We start from the raw sequence: 20909 nt of genomic DNA on the forward strand, positions 1-20909 counted from the left end.
GCCAGCCACGAAGAACCAGGCTCCCACCTGTCCCTGCCTCTGTCCCTACCTCACCAACCTGGCCCAGTGGGCAGTCTCTGTCCAGCAGCCCATCGCTGTGCTCTCTGCAGGGCTGTCCCTGCCTCCTCTGCCAATTTACACTGCAGTTTCTCCAATGGATCATCCACTTCACCCACAGGAAACCTGGGCTCGATAAGCCAGGGGTGTGGCCTGCCATTATGCCAGTTCTAAGCAGGAAGGGGAGTGCTCCCTTCTCCTGCTCTGGCTCTGCCACTCCCACTCAGGCTCACCCGAGAGCCTCTTCCCTTCCTTTCCCAGAGCACAAATGAAGGGTCAGCCTGGCCAGTGTTAGCGCCATGCTCTGCAGAACTCAGAGTGACTCTGCACAGACTTGCCTTCCCCCAAACCCTGTTGCCCTTCAATTTGGGCTCCTCTCCAGCCCGTTCCTTGCCAAGTTTCCTTGAGGCAGTGGTGGGTTTTGCCACCACAGAACTATAATTCAGAGCCAGGCCTCTAGCTGATGAGAGCTAAAACCATTCCCCCTCACATGGGCATAAAGGACCACAGTGAAGAAAAGTAAGAAGAGAAAATGTTCGGAGAGACTGTGGAGTCAGGTCAGTGGCGGATTCGTGGAGCTGGCCCTCTAAGTGTTTGCCTGAAGGTATCCTCGCCACAAGATTCCCAAGCACTGAGTCCCCCACACACAAACCTTCATTAAGCACTTCTCACACACAAGATGGGCCATCCCTGGGCCTTCTATCATGCCTCCTTCCAGAAGGTAGAAAAGTCATAGGACTCAAATCCGAGAAGGCACAGTAAAGACCAGCAGCTCCTCTGCTGACACGAGGCCATCTTTGGCTCCCACCCGGATGCCAAGCAGTAACAAAGGCTCCAGAAGGAACAGCCTTGGCCTTCATCACTGCCATCCCATTTGCAGCATTCCCAGATGAAGAGGCAGGCTCGGGAACACAGTAGTTTCATCCTCTCAAGTAGCACAGCAGAGCCAGGATCCATTTCCGTGCTCATCTGATTTGATCCTTGAGCTTTCAAAGCTCTGTGACTTCTGGAACATAAAGGTGGCTTCCGGCCTGTTGCCAGCTACGTATGACCTTGGCACTGTGGGCACTGGGAGTCGCTTTCCCAAGTCTCTCTTACCCAGTTAGTCTCCTCTAAAGAGGACTGTCCTATAGAAATGGGCAGTCTTTGAATAAACGGACTGACAGCAGGGCTGAGGGATCTTTGGTCTGAGAGACTGAGTGATGCAATCCACATATAGTGCAAGAATCTTTCGGGGCAAAGGCCCCACTTGCAGCCCAGACAGCTTCTAAGTGGAAGTCTACAGGACAGAAGTGCTCAAAACACGCAGTACACTGGCCTCCTGGCAAGGTGGTGCGATCCCAATCTCTTGGCACATGGAAGACTCAGAGTGAGTCACAAGCATGAATCTACCACAGGACAGAGTCTGAGGGGCTGCCCAGGACACGCAGGGACAGGGCAGGCCCTCATCTCAGACCCACCACTCTCTTCTCCTTAGTACTTGGAGGAACGAAGGGCACAGGTGGTGGCTGAATTCTCTGAAGCTATCTCATTCTTGTTGGGAACTGGGGTTGTAGCTGAGACTCATAGAAAGATGATGACTCATAGGTCTTCCTAAACTTTCCCCAGAAGACTCTCATCTATCAGTTTCAAAGAAAGAGAAGTTCTCTCCTCCTCAGTATGATTTCTCTTGAGCTGCCAGTGTGTGTCAGCCTATTGGTTGCCAACTATGATAAATACCTGACACAAAGCAGCGGGGGGTATGAGATGACATTTAGTAATTCCTCTGCTGCAAGTGGAAAGTGACCCTCCATCGCCTATCTCCTTGTGTTTTGACACAGCCCATGAAGGCACCAGCTGCTGCCCCACCAGCATCGCCTGTGGTTTCCAGAACCAGTGGTTGTCATGGCACTTGGAGACAGTGGGAAACAACACTGCACAGAGTTGGTGAGTCCGGCTCCCTTCTTGCTAGCTGCATGACCTGTGGCAAGCAGCACCGCTGTCTCCTTAGCCATAAAGAGGCAGTACTACCTTCTCCACAGAGTGCTGTGAGCTTCCAAGGAGACAGGCACGGAAGCACAGTGGAAACAAAGACATTGAGCTCTAACAATATTACAAAGTTGAGTTCTAACAATCTTACCAGTCAGTAGAAACTGCATTTAAAAAACAAGGGGGGGGGGGATTCTGCAAATAACATGCCCATCTGTAAGGCCAGAGACAACTCCTCCATTAGCTTGCATCAGCATCTGAGCTTCCTAACACCTAGTGATTGTTTTGTTGTAAATTCTTCTTCCGGGTGGTGTCCAGCTACGGTCAAGGCCAGTGTCCTCCCACAGTAGATTCAATCAGATAGTTTTCATTATAATTTTAAGTCGAGTTTAGAGAACTATCTTGCAGGACAGCACCTCCCTGGTGTCCCTGCACAACTCCTCCAATCTTACTTCTGCATGCCCTCAACACACACAACACGAAGGATGTTTTACCTTGCTGTGTCCCAAAATAATCAGCAAGGGAAGCAACAACACAAAAAAGAAAGACTTTGTTGTCAGGTGAAACCGGGATCAAAATCCAGCCCAGCCACCTCAGAAGCCATGCCCTGGGGCAAGCTATTTTGTGTCTATCAAAGAGGAGTGAGACCTGTTTTAAGGGTTGTTGGGCTGTGAATGCCTTACTCAAGATGCTCCGGGTGCTCAGTGCTCCGGTTCTCTCAGATGCTCCTGTTGCTTTTGGCCCTCTCTCTTGTCCAATCAGGACACTGCCAGGAGGCATGGGCAGTGACTGTGGGGGGCCTCTCCAACCACACCAACAGCTTTCCTTAACTTGATCTATGGTCAGGCCGACCTACGTCTTGAAGGTCTGTTTGTATCTACAAACTCACACCCAGATGTGCTTGTATTTAGGGACCTGCCCATTACACCCTGCATGCAAGGCAAGTTCAAATTCTTTCAGAAGACCACGCCCACAGGACCAATGAGGTTGAGAGCATCATCATTTGTTGCCTTCCGTAAATGCGCTACAAGATGGGGGATGGGGAGCTGGGAAGAGCTCCTACTGCAGGCACCCTAGAGGGACCTCTGTGCCAGGCACTGTGCACCAGTCCATTCTTCTGGCAGCCAGATCTGGCAGGTTTGAAGTGACACTCCTTCCCACACTCCCGCAGCCACCAGGCATGGAAGAGAAGAGGAAGCACAGAGAGACCCACAGGTCTAGCCCTCTAGAGTCTCCTTGGAGCTGAACAAAAGTCACCATGAGAAAGATAATGAGATAGTTAGAGGCATCTTCAGAAAAAGGTCCAGTGTGCAAAAAAACAACCCTCCAAAAAGGCCCGTGACCCTAAAGGGCACAATCAGTGTGGCTGGGGACAGGGTGGAACAAAGTAGAGCTTGTTTTCTGAAATAGAGGAATTAGGGGAGAGAGGGGCAGGTGTTAGCTCCAGGCTGGCCACAGGTAGAGTTACTCACAGCAGTGGTTGGTGTGTGGGGGTGAATCAAGTGGAGATACCCACAGCCATGGTCAGTGGGTAGGGGAGAATCAAGTTCCAGAGGAAAATCAGAGCACTCCCTGGCTAGAAAAGACATCTAAGAATAAAGGACAAATGAGTGCTTATTTCTCCCAGAGAGTTCTGAACACTGCCCCACTTCCCAAAATAAACATAAACCCAAAATGAAATTAAATAGCATCCCCGTGCTCCTCAGACAGAGCAGCAATTATTGTTTTATTTTTTTCTAAGAACAGGAAACACAAAATTAACTGGAAGCCTTGGCCTCCGGATGGAAACTCTTGCCTTCTTCGAAGGCTGTCACATCTCATCATGGCATGTCCTTCTCGCTTCTATCAGCAGGGGCAGAGCCAGGGCGGCCCCTCCCCCCACACCAAAACTAAACTATACAACACAAACCACAGAGCAGATCTCAAACTTGAGCTGGAGTCTCTTCACCCTGGGAAAACACCCCTAGATTTTGTTTTGGGTTTCCCCCCCTCAAACAGTGATTCAGGATAAGATTACATTTCTCAGACTCTCTTGCAGCTATGTGTGGCTAAGTTATTAAATCCCAGTCAACGGGGTATGAAAAAAAATGAATATAGATAACTTCCTAGCCTTATTCTCAAAAGAGAGGTGTGTGGCTGACCTTTTCCATCCCTTTCTTTCTATTTTCTGGGGGAAAAATATAGATGAAGCTAGAACAGCCACATGGGATCCCAACACAGAAGTGACACATGAACACAGTTAAGAAGCTGGCCTCTGGTGTCTGTGAGGCAGCCAGGTAAAGCCTGAACTTTTAAGAAACACATTTTGGGTCTCTACCCAATAGGATATTCTGTATCCCACAATTAATAAGCTTCCCCAGTAGCACTGAACACCCAAAGTTTAAGGCCTGAACTTTTCAGAAGGAACAAGTCAATATTTATTGAAAGCCTGTAGTCTGTTAAAATTTCCTCAGAGTCTTCACCGTCCCTCCCACCCCTACGTTCTTACTGAGAATTGTGACCATGTCATTTTATAAAAACCAGAAGGTGACATAAAGAAGCCCACTCAGAGTGTTGTGTAGGAGTGACAAGCCTTGGGAAGCATTCGAAAGCATTCATCTGCAAGGCTCTAGTCCAGCAGGAGAGTGATAGGAGGGGCTGTGCAAGACTCCGGGTGTTCACAGAATCCCCTGAGCACTGTGCCAGCCTGGGATTGAAGGCGCTGAGCTGGGGGCAGACTGGGAAGAAAGACATGACTCACAGACACAGGAAGCTGCACAGGGCCTGGGTGGTGTTGGAGTATGCTGTCTGGATCCCCCACCATCACCAGAGAGGGAGGGTGAGTGCCACTCACTTAAAGTGACAGAGTGACAGTGGTGACATTATGAGGAGAAATGGAAAAGTACACGCACGTATTTAGAAATGGCAACTGTCTCTTCACCATCAAGTCCTCCAAGGCATGGCCAGGTCCCAACCTGAGGCTGAGGTAACTCACTGTTCCCATACACACTTTCCCTCCTAAGGAATCCCTCAAATGCCAGGGTATGGATCAGCCACAGTGAAGACTCCAAGTCCAAGCCCTTGTCACTGGCTTGTGCCAACAGGGAGGCCAGGGCAAGGGCTGGCTACAAGTTATATATAAAGCCAGCCCACTGAAGACAGCCATTCACACCCTCCTAATAAGCTAGTCTATTAGAATGGAGAACAGTAATGTAAATGCTTCATTTTCCTGTTTCCTGGGATCCTCTGGAGAGCAAGCAAACTGTAATGAGAGGTTCAGAGCAGACAGAAGAAGCACACATCATCTGCAGCAGTTAACATGGCCCTGGAAGAGCCAAGAAATGCCATCCCCATGGCATGAAACATGTAGTACAAAGCGGGGGGGGGGGGACCCGAGTCTCATTCCTCACTTCAGGGATTGCCAGGTAGCCCGGGAAAGAGAGAGCACAGTGCTCTTGGGATATGCCCAGACCTCACGATATCTCAGTCCTGGTGTCAGTCTGCCCCCTGCCCCCTGGAGTGGTTCAGAAGGGGCCTAAGTGTGCACATATGTGCACAGGGACAGCGGAAGAAGCCTCACCCCCAGCAGCCATCCTGAAGCAAGGCTCTCCCAGATGTGGGTTTGCAAGGCTGATTACCAACCATTACACATGGTGCAAAACCCTTCTCATTAACGCAAGGATTTGTCAGACATAAGTCACAGCCGTTACCGTAAGTGACAGGTTGCTGAAAAGTTTCTGTATCCCTAGACACCAGGTCCTGTGTCCGGAGCATAATTGTGTTCTTAAATTAAAACAGCAAACAGGTATGGTTTCCACAACAGGCATAGGTAGACTGCCCAAGTTCACAGAGGGATTTTCCACGTGTCAGTGATCGAGCAGGGGGAATCTGTGCAGGTGGCCCACACCAATGTGTGACTCCATCACCATCACAGGTGAGGGTCCATCAGACCCTTTCCCTCCTGCCCACAGCCCACATTCTTGAGACAGTGAGGGTACTTCTCCCAGCCTCCTTTTCCTTATCCAACAACAGGCAGAGTAAGCCATGGAGCAAGTGGGTGTGCTCAGCAGTGTCTGGCACTCACAAGAGTTCTGCAAACAGTCAAACAGGAGCTCTTAGCCCAGCAGATCGCATGCTTCATCACACAGAGGAAGCAGCCTGAGTATTATTCTTTGATTTTTCATAAGGAGTGGGAACACCGCCTGGCCCTGAGAAGGTGGGAAATAAAAGAAGCGGATATGATCGCGGTTTCCCCTGGGTACTAGGAAATAACATGGGAGAATAGTTTGGGGCAGGAGACACGGTTGTCTTCATTGCATGCCCCAAGGACTTTTTTCTTCTTCTTCTAGGTGACAAACTGTAAAGAAGCCCTGAAAGCCTTCTGAGACTGCAAAATGGGGCTGTTTCTAACTGGCCACTCAGCGAATTCTTGGTAATGGCTATAACGGGACGTCCATCTCCCCGGAAGGGAAGGAAGCCGGGCCCTATGCATGGCATCTCACTTTGATTATTCTGTACTCCGAGGCTCACAAAAATTCTGGGAGCAGGCTGGGAAGCAGCTCTGTGGTGGAGAGCATGCTTAGCGTGTGGAAGGCGCTAAGTGTGATCCCCAGCACTGGAGTTTCATTCTGTTTGTAAGCTGCAAGCCCTGACTAGAAACTAGTGCAGTTGAGGCTGAAACCCCTTCTAGAAGAAAAAGTCTTAAATCCTTGCCTGAGACATGAGAAGGCACCCCAAGTTCTAATTAAACTGAAGCAATTAGCCACCCACGGATCCTTCACTAGCTTCCCATGGCCAGGCTATCATCTCTATTAAACCTCACTTTAAAATAAGGAGGAAACGCAACAGCTACACCAGCAGCACCCAGTTCTCAGAATCAATTACCCCTTTAGTCTCAGGAATCTGCCTGCGTCGGGCATGAGGAGGGAGCTACAAGAAGCTGGTGGGGAATAGCAGACAGGACAATGTGTGGTGACAAAGTCTACCCGAGATCTGGATCTCTCAACCAGTAGGCAAAGGGTGTCAACCATTCACTCATCAATGTCACCTTGAAGGACCATATCCAAGAAGAGGAAGCACGGTCTGTGGGCTCTGGGTATGAGCTCTCTGCCTGATCAGACCACTGCAAATGGACGCTTCCACAGTATGGCCTGCCCCATGTCCTCTGTCACTGAAGCACCAACACGGCACGATAGATACCCTGGCAACATGAGTGCCAACCACCCAGGCTCACTGATGTTTCCAGTCAGGCAGGTTCCCACCACTCTAGGACCTCCTGGGACAAAGGGAGGCCAATTCCCTCAGCCAAAGGCACTTTCTAGACTCTGCTACAGCAACAACCACACGCTTGTCAGTGGTAAAATGACTCAGACTTAAGCACTTGTCTCAAGAACGAACTAGGGGGGTATTCAATGCTGGAGCAGTATCCCATTAATCTCTCTCTCTCTCTCTCTCTCTCTCTCTCTCTCTCTCTCTCTCTCTGTGTGTGTGTGTGTGTGTGTGTGTGTGTGTGTGTCTGTCTGTCTGTCTGTCTGTCTGTCTGTCTGTCTTGTATATCAAGCATGGAGACTTCTCCACCAAACATCAGACAAGAAAATATTGATCTTAGTTGGGAACGATTATAACTCAGGTCTACAATCCCAGCACTCAGGTAGGCTGAGGCAAGAGGATTGGCAGGAGTTTGTAGCTAGCCTACGCTACACAGTGAGTTCCAACTCATTCTGGGCTACATTGCAAGGCCTGATCTTCAAAAAAAGAAAACAGGGTGAGGAGGGGCAAGGAAGGAAGGGTACGGAGGAAGGAAGCCATGACTCAGACTAGCTACCCCAGGGAAATAAACTTTTCCCTTGGAAACCCTGAGGAGGATAGTAATTGTAGTAGAATATTTCATTTCACCCCGAGCTTCCGCAGTGCCCGCAGTCTAACACACAGCCCATGTAAAGATGGCAGAGACAGCCTAAGTTCTTCTCTCAGACGCTGCTTTCTCCTATCAGGTTGGACTATGCAGATCTAAGCTGTGTTTAAACCAACACATGGCACAAGACACACATTAGATGCCTGCCGAGTGTTCACGAAAGTGTTCTCATCAAGAAAATAATAAGATAGTCATCGACTTGGCTGTGCTGTGACCATTTCACTGTGTCATCGAAACACCACACTCACTGTTTTGAGACTAAAACGGACAGAACCTGCCATGGCTCGGTGATCTCAGCATAACTGTTTATGAAACAGTCTCTCTTTCCAAACTTAATAAAAATCAAGTATCCAGATGACTGGGTATACATAGAAAAAGCAGACTGGTGAAGGCACCAGGAAGTAGTAATAGTTGACTCTCTCTCCTTCCCTCTCCCATTTCTCCTCCCTTTCCTCTTCTCCCTTTCTTTCTCCTAACAGGGTCTCATGCAGCCCAGGCTGGCCTAGTACTTTCTACCCAGCCAAAGATGACCTTGAACTCCTGATTGTCCTGCCATCAGTCCCTGAATTCTGAGTTTACCCACATTTCTACCATACCCAGTTTGTATGGTGCTGGAGTTTGAACCCAAGGCTTCCTGCATGCTAGGCGAGCACTTTACCCACTGAGATACAGCCTCAGTCCTCTCTTACACTACTTAAATTTGTTTCTCAGTGATTTAAAGATCAAGAATACCATAACCCTAGTCTTCAGGAGAAAACACATCCATGGATCATCTTAAGTACCCATCCCTTGATCCTGCTAGTGGAACAACCCCTGCTCCATTATCAGCCTGCAGCAGGACGGGCCACCAGGCAAGTTCCCTGGATCCACCCCGAGTGCCATACTCACAGCCAATCATCATGATGGCCACCGCGAAGATCTTCTCAATGTCTGTGGATGGGGCAATGTTCCCAAAGCCCACGCTGGTGAGGCTGGTCATGGTGAAGTATAGCGAGGAGATGTAGACAGAATTCTTGCTTGGCCCACCTTCCCACTTCCCCGAGCCAGACCCATTAAACTGGTATGGAGTGCCAATATCCATCGCCAGTTGGTAGAGCCAGCTATTGTTGCGGATCGTCTTGGTGTCTTCGTCAAAGATCTCGTAGTCCCCAATGCTGTACCAGATGCAGGCCATCCAATGGGCAGCCAGCCCAAACACGCACACCAACAAGACCAGTACCGCAGCTCCATACTCGATGTAATGGTCCAGCTTGCGGGCCACTCGCCCAAGACGGAGCAGCCGCACAACTTTCAGAGAACTGAACAGGCTGCTGATGCCCTGGAAGGGGATGGACACAGTTTCAGAGAGAAAGAACACAGCTAACGCTCCGTCCCGCGGCCCCGCCACTGCCATCGGTTTAAGCATCTTGTACATTTCCATGACATGCAATATTATACAACCCTTAAAAAATACTTAGAATCTTTTTTTAAAAAATATATTGTTTATTTTGATTTTATGTGTATGAATATTTTATCTGCAGCTATATATGTGTACCAGGTACTTGCCTTGTGCCTGAAAAGACCAGAAGGGAAATTTCAGGTCCCTGGGAGGCAATTGCAAATGGCCAAGTGCATTGTGGGAACCAGGCCTGCATCCTCTATAAGAGCAGCTACAGCTCTTAACTGCTCAGCCATCTCTTCTCCATCCCTTTCAAATTTGAATTCTATTCCAAGGCATACAGAATAGAGATTTCTATTCAGTGTTTTATGACTTGATTAAAAAATAAACAAAGCAAATAGAGTTATTATAGATGAGAACAAATATATGCATCTTTCTGTACCACTAGTTATTTTAAGAAAACTTTCAAGGGTTGTATAATATTTCATATTATACAATATGAAATGTTTGAGTTGTATCATATTTATTTCATGTGGCAATGAATTATATAAACACTGCATTGCACATAGGAAAATAAATATGTGTGCATTAGAAAGCAATCAGGAACCACAGGCTGTTTTTTTTATTCTATTTTCACCTATTTAGTTATAAGTGCATACACATACCTGGTTTCTGTCATAATCATTAATTTTTAATAATTAGTAAAAGACATCTAAAATTAAAATGGATTAAGAAATGCTGAGGTGCACACCTTTAACCTCAGCACCAGCTGAGATTAGAATTAGAGGCTAGCCTGGTCTACATAGTGAGTTCCAGGCCAGCCAAGGTTGCATAGTGAGACCTGCTTTAAAAAAACAAACAATAAACAAGAAGAAATTAAAGAGGAAGAAGTAAAGAAAGGAAGCCTGGACGAATAAAGAGTTGAGATTCTGTTGGGAAGGTCTTTACTTCTGTGAGGCTGGGGTATATACAGTCAGACACTAACAAGTACACACGTACACACACACACACACACACACAGTCAGTCAGTCAGTCAGTCAGTCAGTCAGTCAGTCAGTCAGTCAGTCAGTCCAGGAAGCTGGACTAAACCACAGTGGTATGTAAAGATCACCAGGGTCTCTCTCTCTCTCTCTCTCTCTCTCTCTCTCTCTCTCTCTCTCTCTCTCTCTCCCTCTCTCCCTCTCCCTGAACTAAACCACAGTGGTCTGTAAAGAGCACGAGGTGGAAATCTGGGCCACGTGTGTCCATTTGGACACTTCAGTGACCTGCTTGTGTCCTTGTGTAAACAAGGAGGGGGTGACCCAGAGCACCACACAGCCTTCCACAAACACTAACCTACCAGCTCCCAGCACCCCCCACCCCCACAGGGACTCGAGGTACACAACAGATGCCACAGCACTTGGACCCTCCCCACCCAATTCCTATATCATTCTGAGATGTGTGTGTTGGGAATCCCCATTAGCTTTTCCCACTTCCCCTAAAAACAGCCTAGAAAGCAAACAACACAGATGTTTCTTTGCGTCAAGACTCTGTCAGCCTTTACCTAGTAAGAACCCAAGGAAAGATGTTGCCCTTCACCACGGGCGATGCAGGGTTCCTCTCTTTTCCAACCACTAGGCAGTTTCTGTACCTCCACGACTCTCTCATCCTCCTAAAGCCCCAGGGCCAACTTATGACAGGAGAAGGAAAAGGAGCAAATGCTTCTTCCCCATGCCTGTGTAAGGAGTCACCCGGGGCTCACTTCTCTTCAAGCATTCATCACTAAACTGTATTTCTCAGGCTCTGTCCATCTACCTGAGTCCTTGTGGATGTCACTTCCAGGGAATTTTGCTTTGTCTGTTTCTGTCTTCAGGTAAGTCTGTGTGATCTTGAAGCTATACCCTAAACAAGCCTAGGTCCCTAAAGTGCTGCGTGGGAGCTCAACCGAAGCTAACTTAAGTTGTAAGTGTGTGGATAAGGAAGAAATCTCTGAAATAAGCACTGAACTGTGTTTCCCTTTCCTACCAGCTCCAGGGGCCCATCCAGGCAGACCCCAAATGAGGCTGTACAAAGAGCAGGGCGGGAGCAGTGGGATTTGTTGCCTCCTCAGAAAAATAAAGCAAGGCTGGGAATGTAGCTCAATGGCAGAAGGCTTGTGAGGAGCCCTGACTTTTATTTCCAGTGCCACAAAATAAATATAACAGAACAAATAGTCAGCCTTTGCAGAGGTAGAAGTGCTACAGATGTGATGGTTTCTCATCTATTTACAAAGTTCACATCAGCACAGCCATTCCTCTCCGTGTTCTCTTCTCTCTCTTGATCAACCTTGCACACAAGAGTGGACAAGGACCTCATAGGGGTCAGCTGACAGGGTAAGGGGAGATCTCTCTGCAGAGGCACCTGTGCCCCAACAGCTTCCAGAAATGGAGTGAGCAGCATCTACAGCTGCCACGAAGGAGATATTTTGGGAGGCAAAGGAGTCTTTGGGATGAGTCAGAAATCAAACATCACGTACACAGCCACCCACTCGATACCTCCTCCTGAGGGTCCCTGAAACCAATTCAAAGAAAAGCTTGCTTCCCAGGGCAAAACCGCCTTCTCATTTCTCCTGGTGCAAGTTCAGTTCAAAGAAACTCTCAGTAGTCCAGAGGCCCCCACGGGTGGCCTGCCTCTCCTCGACGCCCCCTTTGTCCTCTCCCACAAATCAGATGCACCACTCCACCACAGGCAATCACTCACAAGCCATCAGTGGGCTACGTCACCTCTCTGACCCTCCTGCTACATCCCTGCCCCTTCCTCTTCCATCACAATGGCCACCAGTAGACATCCAACTGCCACTCAGAGGCCATGCCGTGTTTTAACCATATATATGTATGCTCCAAACGGCTCACACGTCTGTTTGAAAGATAGGTACACGTGGTGCCTCGTCAGGCTGACCATCTGGTCATCTAACCATCCTTCAGGCTTGTGGGTGACTCCACCATGAGGCTTCTATGATGACCCTCAAGTCAGAACCTGTCCCCAATTCCTCCACTAGTCCACAGTGCTCTGTGTCCATTACCAGTTGGGCATGACTGCCTGTGTGATAAAATCCTCAGTCCCCAAAATGTCACCAGGAAGTACACCTTCCCAAAGATAGAAGCCACCATTCACCAGTCGTGCAGGCTGGAAACAAGTGGGTTGAACAGTGTCACCCCTCATTTTGGGATCGAAGACACTACCCCAAGTCTAGAGCACATGTTCAGAAGGAGTCTGAGAAAGCTCCTCAACTGACGATTAGGGCAAGCTGCTTCTTCCTCGCTCTGTGGAGGGTCTGGCACATCACTGCTGTCTCTCTGTACAGTGGTATGCCATTGCTCAGTGTTGGGATAAATTCTCTTTAACACATCAGCAGCTGGAATCCTGGCTGTTCCAAAGCAACTCAAGCTATTATCTTGGTCCCCACACACCCCCACATTCCTGAAGTTCAGTACATGAGATAAATAAAACAGAACCCTCCAAATTTCTCTTTTTATTTGAGTTCACGAAAACACGACATCACGATGGGCTAGAGAATCGGGTTTCCCCAGAGACCCATTGCAGCAGAAAAACCATCTCGTGCTGCATTCTGGATGCTTGATAGGAATCTTGACATTAAGAAGGGCCAGGAGTTTCCAGGTGGGCCAACGAGAACAGAGGAGCGGAAGAATAGAAGCTACTGAGCTTCGTCCCAGAAAGCCGCAACTAGCCCAGCGGCAGACTGGAAATCTCAGTGGCCCCTGTGTGATAGCACTGATCACTGATCGACCCAAATCGAGATGGACACCTGGTGGGCTTTTCAGAGTCATCATGTGATGTGCAGCCCAAACGAACCATTCACTTAGGTTTGTCTTCACCATCCCCCGCCCCAAGTGTGTGTGTGTGTGTGTGTGTGTGTGTGTGTGTGTTAGGGAGGTAGAGGCGTATGCACAGGGGTGGGTGCATGCGTGCTGAGGCCACATGAGGAAATCAGGTGTCCTGCTCCACTGCTTTCCACTGTATTCCTTTGAGTCAGGGTCTCCTACTGAAGCTGGAACAGCCAGGAAGCCCTGGTGCTCCAACTGTGCTGAGTTACAGGTACACACAGCTGTGCCCGGTTTTCTTCTTTATCTGAGCACTCTGACCCAAACTCAAGTCCTCATGTTTGCACACTGAGCCATCTCTGTAGCCCCCTGCCTTCTCTCCTAACTAGATCCACCAATTCTCTGCTTGATAACATTTTTTTTCCTACCATAGGCATCGACACTAAAGTCACAGACTGATGCCATTCCATTACTGAAATGCTATGTTTTTAGATAATCTCACCAGGCTCCCAGATCTGCAGGGGGACACCATGGTGGTCATGGCATATTAGAACTATAAAATATTCTTGGTATCATCTTCCACCCCCATTGCTTGGGAGGCCCCTTCCCTGCCATCACGTGGCAAGGTCTATGACCTGGCATCTTTGATGGACTGTGCCTGCCTGGCACCTTGTTTATGTGGCTTTCTATCAATGCTGGCTTTCCCTATTACTCTCCCTCAAACTCTGAGGTGAAGAACAGTGAGTTCTAGGCTCCAAGCTTGCATCTCTCCAAACAAGAGTGACTTAGCACTCACAATGATGAATACTGCCTCTGTCCAGGTTGCTGTGTCCACCTCCCACCAAGCCTCCATGAATGGGGGTCCAATCACTCTTCAGCCAATCTGGAGGTTAGCACTGTCTCAGTGCACTGTACCTCAGCCTCCTTTCACTTTTTAGCTTGAGATGTAATCTCATTAAGTTGTCTAGGCTGGCCCTGAACTTATTCTGCAGGTCAGAGAAGCCTCCAACTTGGAACCCTCCTGCCTCAGTCCCCAAAGGAGACAGGATAGGAAGGCTGTACCATGCCAAGCTGAACAAATCCTTATTGAGCCCCTACTTATAACTCAAGCCCTGGTGACAGACCAAACCCAAACTTTTACCCTTCTAGGACTTCCAATTAAGAAAGACAGACAATAGAATAAAACTCTTAAGTCAGAGCTACTGTGAGATGGTGTAAGAAATAAACAGACATACGAGGAAAGTGGCCAACCAGTGTCACTCAGGTATTCACAGGGCCCAGGGTAGACAAGGGTGTGAGCCATGAGACTGTCTATGAAAAACAAGTTCCAGAAAGAAGTGATGGCCATACAAAGCACCCTGAGGTGTGAAGGGCATATCACACTCTGTCACTCTGCCATAGACTGACATGCCCTTGAGGTCTGGGAGGACACTGCCAGGGAGAAAAGATTTTTCACTATTAGCCTCCAGGCCCTGAGGACATCAGGGATATCATCTCACCGATTCCTTGACCCTTCCTTCCCAGGGGAGTCCATCATACACCTATTTACAGAAGAGGACATGAATGCAAAGGTAGTGACCAGTGCCACAGACTCCATCTTCAATCTCCTATCTCCATAGCCCTAGCTCCTCACGGACAGTCTGTCAGCGTCTGTTGAATGAAAACCTAGGTTGTGATGAACCTCTGTTAAAAGGATTGCGATGCTACTGTGGGGTGTCCAGTTGCCAGGTCGAGGGGTGTCTGAAGTATCCAGCTGGGTGTGTCTGAGCTGTCTGCAGAGACAATGGCATGCGGGCCAGTGAGCTGAGTGACTCGGACTCTGGGCAGCACCAACCAATAGACTAAGGACCTGAATGAATGAAAAGTGAACAGGAAGAAAAGAAAGGAAAGCTATGTCCTCCCCTCTAGCGGTTCCTTTCCTAGCAGGTGTGCTGTCCAATGCCACTCTGGGGCCTGGACCAATGATCTTTGACCTTCAACTCAGATTTGCACTAGGGGCCCTGGGTAGTGGCTTCTCAGTACTTTGGTCCCAGGCCAGGGGAGTGGGGGTTATACCTTGGGTCTCTCTGAGACTTCTGACCTCTTGAACAAAGCCATAAAACAGCCTCCCTGTTTCTGTAGCTGGTAGGCAGCCGCGATGATCATGTGAGTCAGCCTGACGTGTGTGAGAGTGCGCGTGCGTGTGGGATGTTCCTGTATGTATATTTACATATATAACGTGACTTTTCCACTGGAGGACTCTCTCTTTCCCCAACCCTTCCTCTCTCATCTCATTGTAGCACAGTCTGGACTTGAACTCAGTATGTAGCCAAGAATGGTCTTGAACTCCTGATCTTCCTGTCTCTGCCTCTGAAGTGACGGATACTAGGCATGCTGCAACACACCCATGCATGCAGTGCTGGCAATGGTAAGCAAGTATGCATCCCATTCCCAGTTGCCACTGGCTCTTCTCTGTGGGAGCCTGCCTAATATGAAGATTTACTACTTTATTAACAGAAACTGCCTGTGTGTTGTCTTAAAAAAAAAAAAAAAAAAAAAAAACGACTTCAAGAATGTTCCATGAAAGCTCCACACTCTGAGAACTCACGGCTGTTTCTGCCGATAATGGAGTAAATTGGTTTTTACCAGGCTTCAATGGAAGTTGCTCTCTGAAGCCAAAATTTAATTTGCCTCCCCTTCCTCATTTCAACATTGTATTTCAGCCGTATTTAACTCAATCCAGCGAATATTTCCTGAACCTAGGACAGGAAGACATGCCCTAGACTGAGCAATGATGGAAAACAAGGAGCTGCCCTCACACTGCCTGCAGTCAGGCCCAAAGCAAGCAGAATGCAAGCTGCATGGGGGTGGGGGGGGGCAAATCACCTGCCACTGTGTGATCGAGTCTGGTCGGGCATGAGGTTGTGCACACAGGAGACCTCTCCTGGCTCATCCAAAGGTCTGCTGACCATATTCAGGAAGGATGTGGCTTCTGAGAGCCCTAAAGGAGCTTCAAACCAAGAATGGGATCTCCTGCACCCCTCTAATAATGTCCAGTAACGTCATCCAGGAGGCAAAAGTGCCGTCCCTGCAGAGAACAGTCACTGGAGGAAGTTTAGAAATCGTTGCTTAAAACTGGACTTCCTTTGCGCTTTCTCAGAAACATAAGCACACTGCGTGCTCGCTCCCTTGTGAATTGACACTGTCAAGCTTTCCCTTCTGGAGAAACCGGAAATAAACTCTTTGTGCTGACCAAAACATCCAAAGGAGAAGAGACAGAAACTCTGGTTTTATCAAGTAGCGCGTCCATTGCTCAGGATGCTAGGTTCAGTTTTCTTCTTCTAAGAAAGAAAGATGAATCCATGTAGTCTGGGGAGCCATGCTGTGCCCTGTGGTCTGAACGCTACAGCTGTGTGAGCCGTGGCTTTAATTCTCTTTAGGCTAATTTGATTCAAAATCTCAGGGACAATACAGGTCTGAGTCTGGTGTGGCTGAAAAGCCAAGTGATTTTCCTAAAAGTCACAGACACAGATGTCCCAGGTCTGTGACCTGAGGAGAACACTGGTCCTTTATCACTCACTGGCTAGAGCTCTTCATACAAAACCATCCTGAGATTGGGAAAGCATCCTTCTAGGAGGCAGTGGAGAGGCATGGATGGTTCTTTATGCGGTCTCTTTGGATTTAAAAGCCTCATACATGCACTGTCTGAACATAAGCCACTCCAACCTGTTTGATCCTGACTGAAGACCAAGGTGCGGGCAGGAAGGCAAGCAGGAGCCCCCAAACAGGCAGCCTCCTACCAAGCACTGGGAATTGATGGCACAGGTCCCCTGCGGGATGGGCAGAGGAGGGGGATTCCGCCAGCTTGTTTAGATGGGTGATTGGGTGCCTGAAATGTAAGAAGGAGTGTGGTACTGCCAAGTGCAGATCAGCAGCCTGAACCCCCGGGTTGTGTCCATGGGGATTTGACTGAGGTGATAATGTAACTATCCTAGCAAAAATAAAGATATTTTAGAGAGACACTGTGTCCTGCCCTTGGCTGTCAATCTATTGAAACAATGGTCCCCAAGAAACCAGAACTTCCCCCTAAAAGTCTCATGGTGACAGAAGGAGAAGACTGGATCTTGGTTCCAGCCACAAGGGGAGATTGTCCCCCAGGAAGACATTTCATATGGTTCTGACAATTTGTCTACCACTTAGCAGGAGATAATCTACAATGGGCAAGACCACACCTGACAGGACTGCTTATCATACCCTTGGCTTCCATGTAAACTAAACCTCATGCCAAGTCCCTCTTTGCCAAGACTCTCTTTCTTCGTTCCTTTTCCCACTGTGGCCACACCAAATAAGTTTCCCTCCTCTGCTTTTCTTTCCCTCTTCTCTCTAATTAGCTTGTTGAGAATTGTGGCTAAGCCTACCTCCGTAGGGCTCCCAGCACCCATGTTCCCACCCAAACAACTCCAGTAACACTGAAGTACCACCAAAGCCCAGAAACCATCACACATGTCAGATGTGAGGGGCAGAGCACTCTAAAGAAAAGCACTTGGCAAGCCATGGGACATACTTCTTCATGACCATGGAAAGACCAAGGCTGGGCCCTGAAGAGGAGTCCATAGGGACAGACCTAGCCCAGAAAGGCAAAGGAGCGAAAGGGATCTTGGGTACCTGAGGTTTAGGTAAGAAGGACTTTCCACATAGGATGACAGTTCATGTTTTGCTTTCTTATCACTCAAGGTTTTGATGCTGCCGATCTTGAAGGCTCTCAAGATCGAAGAAGCCATTCCTCCCAAAAGCACAGGGAAAATGGTGGGTAAGAAGAATCACCCTGCCATTTCATCCCTGAAGGAACCAACATGTATAGGGCTCTCTTCTGTGACCCTCAAGCCTTTCTGGGGGCTCTAGAAGTAAAGTACAGATAGTTACCATCACTCAGTAGATAGATTTCCCTGCATGCTAGGCCCAACAGATGGGAGCTGGCTTCAGCCTTCAGAGTAGCTCACTGTGTAACACTCAAAGGTTCCCAAGAGTCTCAACCTGACCTGACCCCAGATGAGTCACTATTGCTCAGAGAAGGGAAGGGATCTTGGCTAAAATAAAAAACACCAATGACAGTTTATGCTGGAGATGATATGGAAAAAGGGGAACACTCCACTGCTGGTGGGAGTGCCAACTACTTTGGAAATCAGTATGTCAGGAAAATGGGAATCAGTCTACCACAAGATCCAACAATTCCACTATTAGGCATATACCCAAAAGAAGCACATTCATACAACAAGGACATCTGTTCAATGATATTCATAGCAGCATTATTTGTGATAGCCAGAACCTGGAAGCATCCTAGAAGCCCCTCAACTGAAGAATGGATAGAGAAAATGTGGTATTTACACAATTAAGTACTACTCAGCAGAAAAAGAAAAAAAAAAAAAAACAATGGAATCTTGAAATTGGAAGGCAAATAGATGGAACTAGAAGAAACCCTCCTGAGTGAGGTAACCCAATCACAAAAAGAAAAACAGGGTATGTACTCACTCATATATGGATCTTAGACATAGACCAAAGGATTACCAGCCTACAATCTACACTGCCAGAGAAGCTAGGTAACAAGGAGGACTCTAAGAGAGACATACATGGTCCCCTGGAGAAGGGGAAAGGGACAAGATCCCCTGAGCAAATTGGGAGCATGGGGGAGGGGAGAGGGAGCTAGGAGAATGAGAAGGGGAGAAGAGGAGGGGTGAGGAGGACATGAGGGAGCAGAAAGGTTGAGTCGGGGAAGAATAGAAGAAAACAAGGTAAGAGATACCATAATGGAGACATTTTAGGTTTAAAGAGAAATCAGGCACTAGGGAAATGTCTGGAGATCTACAAAGATAACACCAACTAACAATCTAAGCAACAGAGGAGAGGCTACCTTAAATGCCCTCCCCTGATGATGAGATTGATGACTGACTTATATGCCATCCTATAGCCTTCATCCAGCAGCTGGTGGAAGTAGAAACAGATACCCACAGCTAAACCTTGAACTGAACTGGAATCCAGTTGCAGAGAAGAAGTGAAGAGCCAAGGGGTCCAGACAAGACTGGTGAAACCCACAGAAACAGCTGACCTGAACAATGGAGAGCTCTTGGTCCCCGGACTGATAGCTGGGAAACCAGCACAGGACTGATCCAGACCCCAGGAACATGGGTGTCAGTAAGGAGACCTTGGAAATCCATGGGGCCTTGTGTAGTAGTTCAGTACTTATCCCTAGCAAAGGTGTGGACTTTGGGAGCCCATTCCACATAGAGGGATACTTCCTGAGCCAAGACACACGGTGGTGGGCCTAGGCCTTACCCCTAAGGATGTGACAGACTCTGAAGACCCCCTGTGGAAGGCCTCACCTTCCCTGGGGAGCAGAAAGGATATGTGATAGGTAGGGTTTTAGTTGAGGGGGGTAAGGGAGGAGCGGATGGACAGGGAACTGGGATTGACATGTACAACAATCTTGTTTCTAATTCAAATTAAAAATGGAAAAAAAAAAGAAAAGAAAAGATGCCTCCATTGGGCTGAGGCAATGACCCAGAGGTTCAAGTGCTGCACAGGTGAAGATCAGAGTTCAGATCCCCAGAAACCAAATGAACACCAGGTAGATATACTGTCCTGTCCATATTTCCAACCTTGGAATGGGGAGCAGGGGATGCCCAGAACAAACTGGCTGTTAAGACCAGTCATATGGATAAGCTCTGGGTTTTATTGAGAGACCCTGATTCAATAAGGTGGAAAAGTGAGGATGGATCCTGACATTAACCTCAGGGTTCCAAACACACACCTCCATACACACGCAAGAACACACACACACACACACACATACATACATACATACATACATACATACCCACACACATCACACACACACACACACACACACACACACACACACACACACACAAAGATAAGAAAAATAGAAAGAATAAGACTTGTATTAACTTGGGAAAATACTACACAGTTATCAGTAAAGTAACATGAAGGAGGATTCGGTCAAATCCTAGCTTTATTCTGGGTCTCTGTGGGGGCCCAGCACATGGCTTAATCATATGCACGTTTGTGAAATGAGTGTTCCCTCCTCCCATGTGGGTGGTTGTGATAATAAACCAAGATTATGGTTATGAAGCATTCTTTTATATTTCAAAGCACTATACAAATACAAGCTCATTAAAATTATAATTACGGTGACTATTACAAGAAAAGGGTTTACGGCTCAGTGAGGCACTCTGTATATATAATATGTACAAGTACATAAATTATGTGTGCTTTTTAGCTAAAGACTGGAAGGAAATGGGAAAAAATGAAAAATCATTGCTCTAGGGCTGGGGTCAGCAAGTGTTGTCTGAAAGAGACAGATTCCCCAGAGTCTTCAGCCTTCGCAGTGAAACAGCTGTATGGCATTTCCACTCAGCCCTTAGGTCCCCGGAGCAAAAAAAAGTGGGCAAGATATAAACAAAGGGATATGCCACTGTCCTCACAGAACTTCCTTTATAAACACTGAGATTTGGATTCTGTATAATTTTCTAATATCACAAAGTAGTATTCTTTCATGAGTTTATTAAACTCTTTAAAGTGTGACCATCTATTCTTAGCTCCTAGGCTGTACAACAACAACTCTGGACTACAGGCCACAGATGGATGACTCCTAGGCTAGGGGGATATGCAATGCACAATTTCTTTAATACTGTAGTGTGATTTGGGTGTTTAGAAAGAGAGGAGAAGACAGCATGAGTTCTCCTGGGACTGCTAGAGCCACTGAAGACAGCCAAGCAGTCAGCTGGTCTGTGACACACACACACACACACACACACAC

The 20909-nt window shown here is 47.8% G+C and overlaps 1 protein-coding gene across 2 annotated transcripts in view; it reads right to left on the reverse strand.

Annotated features, from left to right (window-relative positions):
• Positions 1 to 20909, reverse strand: part of Kcnh1 (potassium voltage-gated channel subfamily H member 1) — a 268751-nt gene that overhangs the window by 129066 nt on the left and 118776 nt on the right. For both annotated transcript variants that reach the window (XM_035445712.1, XM_035445711.1), the window contains exon 7: positions 8807 to 9236. In XM_035445712.1, coding sequence (XP_035301603.1) covers positions 8807 to 9236 — 430 coding nt within the window. The remainder of the gene's footprint in view (positions 1 to 8806; positions 9237 to 20909) is intronic.

The sequence above is a fragment of the Cricetulus griseus genome, chromosome 5, assembly GCF_003668045.3.
Source record: "Cricetulus griseus strain 17A/GY chromosome 5, alternate assembly CriGri-PICRH-1.0, whole genome shotgun sequence".
NCBI classification, from domain to species: Eukaryota; Metazoa; Chordata; class Mammalia; order Rodentia; family Cricetidae; genus Cricetulus; species Cricetulus griseus.